Source organism: Fukomys damarensis, unplaced genomic scaffold (genome assembly GCF_012274545.1).
Source record: "Fukomys damarensis isolate Sample0158 unplaced genomic scaffold, DMR_v1.0_HiC HiC_scaffold_26, whole genome shotgun sequence".
Classification (NCBI taxonomy): domain Eukaryota; kingdom Metazoa; phylum Chordata; class Mammalia; order Rodentia; family Bathyergidae; genus Fukomys; species Fukomys damarensis.
The window spans coordinates 22,767,607-22,779,604 of NW_022900938.1; the positions used below are offsets into that span (position 1 = coordinate 22,767,607).

The following is an 11,998-nucleotide window of genomic DNA, read 5'->3' on the forward strand; positions in this document are numbered from 1 at the left end:
ATTTGCCCATCCGTTGGAAACTGGATAAAGAAGTTGTGGTTTTTCTATAAAATGGAATATTACTCAGCCATAAAGAACGAGAAAATAGATTCATTCATAGGAAAATGGATACATATTGAAGATATACTCCTAAGTGAAATAAATAAGTCACACATGTGTAAATACCAAATAGTGTCCCTAGTGTGAATAATCTGCAACAATGCATAAGATTCTAATAAGATTACATTAGACATTTAGAAATGGGAAGAAAGGAGCTAAAGGTGCAGGGAAGGTGTGATGAGTAGGGGAAGAACAAAAAGGGAAAAGAAAAAAATGTGAGAGAATGAAAAGATGAAAATAAAGTGTTTGTAGATGGGGAGGGGAGGAGGGGGTGAAGGGAGGGCAGAGGTAAGGGGAAAAAATGAGAATCAAGACTTCCCATGTAGAGGTACATGATCCCAACAATGAATGTAACTGTACTGTATCCCTAAAATGTACCAATAAACTCAATAAAATTAATAAATTTAAAAAAAAAAGCACCAGCTGTACTGTAATTTGCTATTGCACTGGGAGGCAGAAGGAGCACAAGTGGGAAAGTGGGGTAAAGTGAACTTGAATCTAAGCTCTTTCATTTTAAGCTTTGAGACCCTGGGCAAGGAAGTCATTTGATTCTGAGTTTAAATGTCTCCACTCTCTAAAAGAGTTGCCCTAAGGACTAGATAAATACGTGAAGCCGTACTATGGCTACTTAGTAATATGCTTCCTTATGTCCTCCTTGCAGATAGTTGTTTCATCCAGATGAAGATGTTGGAGCCTTGGGCTTTTAGGGTAAACAATAAAACTTCTCTAGTTACAATGAGGTTCTGATGAAGGGAACCCTACTCTTGAACAGCAAAGGAAAGCTCCTGGGATTAATTTTCTTTAATTTAATTTTCTTTCAGCATGGTAGCCTTTCTGTGGCTACAGAATTGGTGTTTTATCATAAAAATTTTAAATTTATCTTCATTTAAAAACCCCAAGTCTGCTATTCCCTATGTTTTTTAAAAACCACATTCTTAATTCTCCTGTCTTACACCCAAATGTTGGTAAATGTGATGAAAAAAATCTTATATAGAAAGTTGCAAAATGAAAAAATGGAAATAAAGTGTTTGTAAATGGGGGGGGGTGAAGGGAAGGCAGGGACAAGGGGAAAAATGAGAACCAAGACCTGTCATGTAAAGGTACAGGATCCCAGTAACTGTATTGAATATAACTGTATTGTATTCCTAGAGTGTACCAATAAACTCAATAAAAAGAAAAAAAAAAGAAAAGAAAGTTGCAGTAAAAGCTGGAAATGAACACAGAGAGACTAAAAAAATCTCAAGTTAATGGGAAACCTGAGAAACGTGAAGCAAATCCCCTTTGGACACCAGCAGGCAGACAAGAATGAGTCCAAATGAATGTTTCTGAGCTGCAATCAAGGCTGTTTTTTATTTGAAATCTGGGTTTCTATCAAAGACACCCATTCTGATAACAAGATGAAAACACTTTCTGAGAAATCCAAATACTGAAGATTCTCATCACCTAGGACCCTCCAGACCCTTCGAGCTGCCTGGCATTTCCTCTTCCATTGTTCTCTCATGTGCTGCCAGTTCCAAAGCTATTATAGCTGAATAGCGCCTACCACGAGAGGGGCTCAGAGTAGAATATTCTCTCCAGCATTACTCCAGGCAGCACCAAACTCAATGCAGTGCCAGAAATGGATACATTATACTCTGCAAGATGTGTGATTAGTCAACAGAGAGAGAGAGAAAAGTCACACACACTGCCATCTTCCACAAAAACAGAGAACATGGTATTGTAGAAATGATGAGACCATGTGAAAAGGTTAATCACAGTCTGGCAATTACAGTGTTGGATGCAAACATACTTTTGCTGAGGCTGTGAGTTTCCTTGATTAGAAGCTCTGTTCCCTGCTGGGACCTTCTCCAGCACCAAGACATCTTGGTCATGTTCTTTAAGTCTGACTGTATTCGCCTCAACGTCCTGCAAATACAAATTACACCACATACAGATGCTGTCGTTTACTCAGACAATGAAAAAAATTTCAAATGCTTCAGAAACTCATTTGGTGCTTGTGATGCTAATTGTTGCATCCAAAAATTAAGTCGTTTTCAAAGTCAAGGGCTAGAATGGTCAGAGAGGACCAGATGAGGTTTGAGACGTGTGTTTTTAAAACTCTGCTTTTACCCCACATTCAGAAACACTAAAGAGTGGAGAGTGGAGTGACTGTGCGCTGAGAAGAGAGGGTTGGCTACCGGGGAGACAAGGCATTTATTCTTCATAAAATACATGGCAAATAGCACTTGGCTTTGGCAAAGTTCTTTTTTCTTCTGAGTTTCCTTAGAAGTGGCACCTTTGTTTCTAGTCAAACGAATGTTTTTGCACGAAAAAAGTTTGAAACGTGTTTAAAGTCTTTTTCAGTGATTTTGAATTATACATTATATCAATGATAAATGATCCTAATCTGATTCTTTCAAAGAATTGTTGGGCTGCGTCTGAACTCCATGTGTGTAAACGTCAAAGAGTTAGTAAAATTTACATCTGAACTTTAACGTTATTTTAAATAATTAATTAAAAAATGTAATGTGCTTTTTCTCAACATTTGGCCTTCATCTTAAAAGAAGTGAAACAAGAGCCAAATCAAATTCATGTGGTATTTTTTCCTATATTGTTTGATGGTAGGAATTTTCATTTAACTTTCTGCACTCCTTAGACTAACTTCATTGTGGGAAATGTTGCCAGCAGAGGCAAATGCTTCCAGCGGTGTAGGGAGAGTTGTACATACATGAGAAGCGGGTAGAAGAGACCTCTCTAGGAGCCAGTGGGGCAGGGGAGAAAGCAGAGCCAACCTAGGTGAACTGAATGTAGGATAGGAAGGACCCCAGGTCATCTGAGAAGCCAGGGGCGGTCGGACACTGTCATCATCCTAAGTGGTCCATAATCAGGGGCCCTACCGGTCAAAGCTGGATCAACTCTCCCAAGGGAACAAGGACCGCATGGTGGGAAAGCACCAGGAACCACTTCTAAAATTCAACCCTCTCCTAAATACCTTACATAAGCCAAGAGGAAGCTCATCTTTAGAGCCAACTTGAAGTCCAGTTCTGCAGCTGCTTCTGATACCTCCACAGTTCTTCGCCTACTTTTCAGTGTCTTTAATTTGAAACCCTCTCAGATAAAATATTCAGAATGATAATGCTTGGTTGGAGTAACCACACTGGCAATCATTCCCATGAACACGCAGCCACTCAGTTAAGTCAAGACTGTGTGAGGGGATGAGAAGGGTTCCAGTTTGGGAAGTGATAGGAGACGGACACTAGAAAGGTCTGCGATAGAGACAGACATGGGAAAATGGGGCTCCCACTGTCCTGCAAAGCAGGGTGGGAAAGAACATAAAAAGGGTCACCTAAGATGCTGGACAGAAACTTTTCAGACTGTGACATTTCGCCAAGGAAATTGCCACTCATTGCCAGTTCAGTATAGTTACGCGCTAAGGTGAATGATCCAGGATAGCATTCTACCTTTGCATCTTTCCTAGAGCATCACATGTGGACCCCAGCATGTTGAACGTGCCCCTTTTATAACACAGACTCTGTTCCTGGAGCATGCATTCATCGCAGTACTGCTCAAGTAATACTTCACCAGGAGCCCTGCTTACTAGGGAAAGGGAAAATGAGATTCCTTTCAGCCCCACTGTGCTTTGGACTCACCCTCAGGATCCGGTTGAAATCTTCTTTGTCGACTCTTAAGAAATGACAATTATCTTCTCGCAAGACGATAGAGGCAGCCCGGGGAGCGTCATTCACTAGTGCTAACTTGCCAAAATCATCTCCCTCATGCAGGGTGCAGACCACACCCTCGAGAGAGCAGGACAGTCAGGTGAAACAGTAAAAATAACCCCGTCTGTCACAAGACCCCTGTCCCCTTAAACGCTGGATATATAAATGGGCTGTACCTAGGGCTGCCAAAGCAGGAGTATGTAATTAAATAAAAATGTTTAATTTTTCTTCCATTGAGTAATATTGTCTATGACCTAATTTAAATGAACACATCATAATCCACAAGGAGATTAAACTATACTAGTGTGAGTATAACAAAGAAAACTGGATTAAAGATATAATAATGCTTTTTGTACATGAAGTTACAATATTATTGCAAGTTTAATAGTAGCACTACATTGTTAATACTTAGAGCCATGCTAGTAAGTGTAATATAACAAAGTTCCAAAAAGAAGAAGTTATATATACATATATATAAATACCTTGCCATAAATGACTACATTCACTGATCCTTTTAGAATAATGTACCAGGAGGTACCTTCTTCTCCCTGGTTAAACACTAGACACGAAAAGATGAAAAGATTTATGACAAGAATAGAAGCACATCAATATAAATTACAGCTTATCAAATCATTTTAAAGTTTTCAGAATTACATATATGTAAAATACAAAAAAATTACTGGCAAATACTAAATTATTCAGGTGGAATATTATTTCTCTTTCGATAGAACATGAAAGGAAGACAGCCTCTGCCTTAGTTGTTGTGCCCTGGAAAACAGGCCTCTACCAGATACCAATTTACCAGCAACCCATTTTTCTTAAAGGAATGCATGTTTCCCCCACAATTCATGAAAACGTTCTACCTTAGAAAATAGTTTTTAAAAGTAATCTGACCAGTAATGTGAAGTTTGCAAACATGCAAGTCAATACTACATCTTGTTTATAGAGGCACACCTACATATTTTTCTTTAAAAATGGGTTGGAATGATAACCACTAAATTCAGGGTAGTAACTACCCTCGGGAACGAGAGAGAATGGCATAAAGAAGGGAAGAGGGCACTTCTAACTGGAACTGTGTAATTTCATCATAAAATGTGATAATAAATGTGGTGTAATGGGAGTATTTGATAAAGGTTAAAATGGTATGTGCATCATCCTCCATTTTTCATTTGAAACATTTAAATATTCATAATAAAATGAAAACATTAGTAAATTTGAATCCAAAGAATTAAGGAGAATCTGTAAGTCATCAGTGACCATCAAAATAAAAGACATCAAAGTGAACCTTAAAATATAAAATAACATTCCGTCTCAAATCTATACCAGTGTCAGAAATATCACTCTTTTTTTGGGGGGGGGGTACCGGGGATTGAACTCGGGTCTTTGCGCTTGCAAGGCAGGCCACCAAACTGCTGAGCTAAATCCCCGGCCCAGAAATATCATGCTTAATGACTGAAAATAAAGCGCACTGAGATACCATTTTCAAAAACACTTTTTGCTTTTATAATCCATGTTGGCTGCTTACTTGACTATCATAATGTATCCTGGAGAAAGAGCAAGATTTTCCAAAATGCAACCTCTCTTGGCAATTTAATGAGAGACCATTAAAAAAGTACTCTATGTGTCAGCAGGTTTAGAAAGTGTCAGTGTAAATATAGTGATCGTCTTTGTTGAAGAACCTCTGCAAACCCTCAGCACACCAATGTATCTTATGATTTTGCAGGAGAGATTGGGGAAGGCAGCACTGCCTGGCCTCGAGGATGACTAACTCCTGTTTAGTAAGAATTCTGTAGGACTAATGAGAAATGCCAACTTAAGTAATACTGTTAAGATCAAATTTTAATTCTTACATGACAGCTTAGTTCTAAAGCCCCAAACGCGAATGAGGTCACTATGAAAGGTACTGCCCAGCGCCCAGGCTGAAGAGCAGCGACTTCATCCCGTGCACTTTACTTTTTTATTTTTTATATTTTGGTACCTGTGCTTGCGAGGCAGGCTGCGGAACCACTGAGCTAAATCCCTGGCCCTATCCCATGCACTTTAAATGCCTGTTACCACCAGTAGGGTAGGAAGTGAGTAGGACCTGGTTCGGCAACTGCTATCCACGTGGGTGAGGCAAAAGCACAAACTTTAGGGATTTGGCAAGCACTGGAATCCTCACAGTAACATAAAAGCCCAAGTGCCGCATGATGTCCGGCCAAGGTGAGACCAGGGTCCAACAGGGAAGCATCTGCCTCAGGCTTCCATGGCCTGTGCTGGAGAGGGTGCAAGTCGGGCACCATGTACCACTACAGTTTTTACTTACACACGGTTCCCCCTTTGGCATGTGATTCAAAGATGAGAACACCTGCTAACTCCCGTTTCACCTAGAAGAGAAAGAAAGAATGTGGAAAAGCCAGGCTCAGGAGGCTTGAGCGGAAGGGATTTCCTGGGAGCAATGTTAACTGTTCCCTGGTTTCCCCATAGCTCTCTCTGACCTCACCTGTGGTAAGCCCCATCCAGAAGTAATTTCACTAGATTTACCACTAGAATCTCAAATCCTGTGCAAAAGCTACTTTTATATAATAACCTATAGCTAATTTATAGCAGACAACCTCTCAGGAGGCTGTTGAAAACATGGTTTCACATGCACTAACCAGCAACTTGTCTCCTATCTTGTGCCTTTGGTGAAAAGGTGACATGTGCACATCATCACAGTACTTTCCTGCTATTAGTGGCTCTTCCCAGCAGCACGCAGCGTGCCACTGAAAGCGTGTCGGGAAACTGAATGTCCTGAAGTCGAATAGTTAAGCCAGTGAACTTATATTCCATGAGAGCTAAAACTCCAAATTCTTTCCCAGCTAGTCTTTCAATTTTAAATAATATTTCAAAATTATGGTCTCAAAAGATAGCTCTAAGAACCAATAACCTGAGAATTTTCCACAGTGCCCAGGTACCAGGGTTTGAGGTAAAAGAGGAGACCCACAATTCTCCCAGGACTGGAAAAGTCAGAAGAGGGGCATGCTGGGTACCTGGAGCACAGATAGGGGGCCTTTCTGTACTGAGGCTTATGCAGCCTCCCTCCATGCTCCTATAACATACACAGAGGCTACTTGGGCACTAAGACCTGCCCTACCACGCAGAGAGTGACAATGACAAGGGCAGTGGCAGGTCAGCAGGGACAATCCTTTGGATAGTCCAGAAAAGTGAGTGAGCTTCCAGATCCCCAGGGTTGCAGGGGTGGGAGAAATGGGAAGGCAGTCCTGTCTGGGTTGAAGGGGAAAGAGGGCTTGGAGCCCTTCTGCTTGAGGCCATTGTGAATGCCTCCCTGCTCTTAGAAGAGGGGCTCTGCTTCCTAAAGACCCTAATCAGGTTAAAGTCCTGAATCAGATACAGCCACTGGGCTGTGCCTGACTAATAGATAGTGAGTTTACCACCATGCCCCTGACCTACGCCCTCTTCAACAGATGCTCCTTTGAACTGTCTGCTTCCTTTCTCAGGAGGGCAGCAAGCCTGGGTGGGGCTGGTCTTATGAGCCAGGACAGAATATCTGATTTCTCTCCTTCCTCCCTCTGACACCGTATGTCAAGGGAAGGATTCAGAGTCGTCCCAGGGCCTGGCTTTCCTGTCTGAGTGTGCAGGTCCCCAAATTCAGATTTGGAAGGATAAAGCACATGTTCTAATCCTGCTCGTGTCAGACTGCTTTGGGGTTTAGGGCACGTGCACTACTACTAATAACTTGGTTTCCTTTAGTAGTTGCTTTGGGCATAACTTCCTCAGCACCATGTAAGTAGATTTATGAGGCAGAGTTCAGGCTCCTCACCATGACCATCACATCCTCCCCCAATCCTAACCAAATTTATCTTAGGATCTCCCTGATTAGCTTAACTAAGACACAACTTACTGTGGTAGAAAGATGGGACAAGGCTTTTATATGAAGGAGCTCTTCATAGATAATCTCTAGGTCATCTACAGTCCGCTGACCAGGTCTACAAAGAAAAAAGTAATAATGAAAAAAGGCATCACCAAAGCTTCAAATAAGGAAATGATTCCAGAGTCAATAACATGCCCAGGAATTTCTTCTATGTAAAAAAATACTGACAACAGGGAAGACTGTGCCATTATAATCCTTAAAGGGGTTTTTGAGATGAGTGTTTTCCTTGATGGAAGAATATAAGAGGAATCTGCTCCTCACAAGTTCCCTTCCTTTCCAATCTCAGAGGGAAGAGCACCTCTTCTCACAATGCAGTTGGGCTAGCTTATCTGTCACCTTGTAGATGGCTGATCTAACAAACTGCTTTTCATTGCCATCTTAATAAAAAATGACAGAATTTATCTTTTCACACCAGGAGGAACAGTTCAATCATCTTGATATTGGATATAAATTTCTTGGAATCTCATTGATATTATAGCTTAACTAAATACTAATGCTACTGTCGTTCTAGTTGGTTTCTATTAGAGGACTCAAATATAGAATGCAGAAAAGTTCAATGTTTTCTTCTCCATCCTGAGGACAACAGAGGGGCACGAGATGAGAATGAGGCAAATAGTAGTGCCTGGGATTAGCAAGAGTGGAAGAACAGGAGACAAGTGTCTACCTTTCTCAAACTCTGCTCCATGGATCAGCACTGCCCACAATTAGTTTGTATAAAGTTATTTTTAATTCTAACATTTATTATAAAACTAGCACTCAGTAATATGCCTCTAAGGATTGGGGCACGGGTGCTGTGAACATTTGGGGCATGGGAAAACTAAGTGACTTCCTACTACCTTTTGTGTCTATATTTATTTTGAAATTACTAGTAGTGTTTAATTATTTTAATGAGAGATATGACTGGTCAGTAATTTGGACTTTATATTGTTCCCCGTGATATAAGGAAGACTGAATAATATGTTTTTGAAACTTAAAAACAAATGGGTTGTTACTCCTGAAAATGCTAGGAAGTCAACTGAGAAACTGTCAATGCATTGATGGATAGGTGGCATTTCTTCTAAGCTAATTGCTGTATTCATGAACATTAGTTACCACATAATTATCAGTGTATTTTATGCATTTAGTCTTAAAATTCCAGCAATTTATGGCATTATTCAATGTTACTCTGTATTAGATACTCAGTCCTTAATGAGCTTTTGATGGGATTCCATCATTATATTGTAATTTAAAAAGTATTTCTTGGTCAGTTAAGCTCAGGAAGAGCTGATATACTGAGCAGAGGGAGGACTCAGTTTAGTCTGATGATCGAGTTCTCATCCTGTTGTCACCATTTAGCAGACCTGTGATGTCAGAGCCTCAGTCTCATCTGAAATCTAGAGATGGTGCCTTCCCTAGAGAAAGGCTGGAGATTTAAGGAATCAGTGAATGTGAAGGTACTTCAGATCTATCTGTGGGACAAAAAAATTCAGCAAAGTAATCTTCAAAACTCAAACCCTAGTATAGTTGTCGGTTAATCTTAAATGTTAAATCGACTGAGGTAAGTCAGTCCTGGGGGCGCTGTACTCTCCAGTGGGTTAATCCTGAATGTATCATTAGGAGGTAGGGCCAGCTGGAGACAGGTCACAGCAGGTTTCCCTTTGGAAGGTATCTCTCTTGCAGATATCTCCCCCATGCTCTGTTTTTCTGGCCACCATGAAATGAACAGCTCTCTCCCATCACCCCTTCTACCATAATGTTTCTGCTATGGAGCCAGCTGACCATGGACTGAAACCATAAGCCAAAGAAACCATTTCCTGGTTTATCATGGCTATCAGGTATTTTGTTCCAGCAAATGGAAGGCTGACCAATATACATAGGAAGTTAAACAAACATACTGATAAAGGATGGCATTTGGTCAAGCACATTACACCTGGAACTTGTTCAATTATTAGATCAGTACTCTGAGTGATCAGAACTGGACTGTGAATATTCTAAAATGGTTAAATGGAATGTGTAATTTTGCAAATTTATTATAACATGGGGAAGCCAACATAGTCAGTAGAGGCTATGTGGAGGAAGAAAATTGTATACCTTGCACATTACCTTCACAAGGACAGTTTTGACGGAACAAAAGAAAGATGACATCCCTCTGTTATACAATCAACAGAGGATCTATTTCCTAATCCTGACTGTACAAAGACAGATGCTAAATCTATGACCTGGAAGGTGTCATCCAGGTTTACCTCCTGCAAAGGATCACCACCGAAGGACGCAAATCTAGTGCTTAATGGAAGCCAGAAGGTATGGGCCCAGAAAGACACTGAAGAAAAGCTGTGGCCACAGGGGCTCCAGAAAAGCCGAGCCGTCTTAGCAAGAGGCCTAATCTACCACTTGACTTAGACATGGGGATTCTGAAACTAGGACCCTTGGGGATTTAAAAGTCAATGGGATCACTCTGTTCATCTACAACCAAAGAGGTAGCTAACGTGAAAGCCTTAAGGTAGGCGAAATAGGATTACAGCTCTTCAGCACAAGGAGCAGCCCTACTGTTCTAGTTACTTGACATAGCTGCAAATAGCACAAAACACTCCTAGATGCTTGGCTAAAAGAGAAAACAGTCACCAAATTTCCTTCTAGCCTCCATGGAGTAGGGTGGGATGGAGGGAGAAAAACACCCCAGCCAGGGAAAGAAAAGCTTAGAATTCAGCTCCAAAATTTTAAAGAGATTCATAGTTGGGACTTTGGAAGCAGACCTCTATGTGTTAGGAAGAGTTATATATCAATAAGAGATCCATATTGCACAGCTCATTTTTTAAAAAGCACTGCCTTTAGAATTTATAAATCTCATCATATTGAAAATGATGTTTCATCCAAGATTAAAACATGAGGAATAACTGTCAAATCCTTGATGCAAAATTCTAAAAATGTACCCTTGTGTTTGAATTGAGCCTTGAGCCATCCCAGTGAGAATAAGGACCTGGGCTAAAGTGTGGGAAGAGAGGTAAAGATGGCAACATTAAAGCTATTTTTGGAACACACTCAATTTACCAGCTCCTCATTCCACTGAGCAGCACTGCTTGTCTTTCTCAGACAGCCCATCGTCTTTTTCCTGCTTTCCTAAACATTTCTTCTCAATATCTGTTCTTTTGTCCACCCCTCAGAATGTATTGTAGACCCAAGTCTCCGTTCTACCTTCACCTCAAAAAAAAATCTCTCACTCCCATCTATAGACAAAGCCTAAAATCTTCATCTCCAAATAGTGCTCTTTCCTGAGCTCCACTGGGTTCCTTACCATCTCTTCCCAGGAAGCCCACAAGTACTCCATGCTCAATCTATCTAGAAATAGTGTCTTGTCACTACATAAAGTTCTTTAAAGCCTATCTTGATTTGCTTTTCCAGATTGTCTCCCCTCACTTTCCATGTTCCCCGATAGCCGTGTTCTCTGCTCCAGCCATTCTAACGGCCTCTCTATTCCTCAAGCACACTGTGCCTTTTCATGCCTCCAAGACTTTATATGTGCTCCTCTTGTAGCCTGGGATTTTTTTTCTGCCTCAAGCTTAGCTCAGATGTTGTTGCTCTTGGTAAAACTGGCTTACCAACCTTCGTTTTTACATGATACACAGCCCCACTGCCATGGCAATTTGCTGCATTTCCTGATGAATGTTATTTCCTTAACTATTCCTAACTCTAGAGAAGCAGCATCAGAGGGCAGCACTGGATTAGACGCAGAAACTGAATCTGAGATCAAAATGGTGACGTTCTAGTTGGCCAATTGGTCTAATGTCTTGTTTCTGCATCTGTAAAATGGTAATGCTAACTAGGATGGTGGTAAATGTTGAGTTGGCTACTGCACATGAAGCACTGTGTACACTAGGAATACAGCACAAACACGGGGTGGCATTATTATTAGGGCAGAGGCTCATTACTGCTCATGGCATGAATGAACACAGGAGTTCTTCTAATTCAGGCTGAGCTCAGGGGAGATGGCGGCAGCACTATGGACCAGTTCTTGTTTTGGGGTCTGAGGGAATTGTGACTTCTGCTCTGCTATCTTTCCCTCTGAGAGTTAAGTAAGACAAAGTGTTCACAGCACAACTCATTTTGAATTGTGTCGCGGCAAATAGTTATAGAAGCTCCGCCCTGTCTCTGCCATGGTTTCAGTTACCTGCAGTCAACGAAAGTACAAAAGTATTAAATGGAGAATGCCAATAATGAACAATGGATAAGTTTTAAATAGCTTTACTATAATTGACCTATTTTATTATTAATTTCTTACTGTGCCTAATTTATAATTAAATATATATGCATA

General features: G+C 40.8%; 1 protein-coding gene across 8 annotated transcripts in view; it reads right to left on the reverse strand.

Annotated features, from left to right (window-relative positions):
• Positions 1 to 11,998, reverse strand: part of Rapgef4 (Rap guanine nucleotide exchange factor 4) — a 233,933-nt gene that overhangs the window by 53,858 nt on the left and 168,077 nt on the right. For all 8 annotated transcript variants that reach the window (XM_010607008.1, XM_010607007.1, XM_010607005.3 and 5 more), the window contains 5 exons: positions 7,681 to 7,765; positions 6,103 to 6,163; positions 4,280 to 4,356; positions 3,729 to 3,875; positions 1,889 to 2,004 (listed from right to left, as the gene is read on the reverse strand). In XM_010607008.1, the coding sequence (XP_010605310.1) occupies positions 1,889 to 2,004; positions 3,729 to 3,875; positions 4,280 to 4,356; positions 6,103 to 6,163; positions 7,681 to 7,765 (486 nt within the window). The remainder of the gene's footprint in view (positions 1 to 1,888; positions 2,005 to 3,728; positions 3,876 to 4,279; positions 4,357 to 6,102; positions 6,164 to 7,680; positions 7,766 to 11,998) is intronic.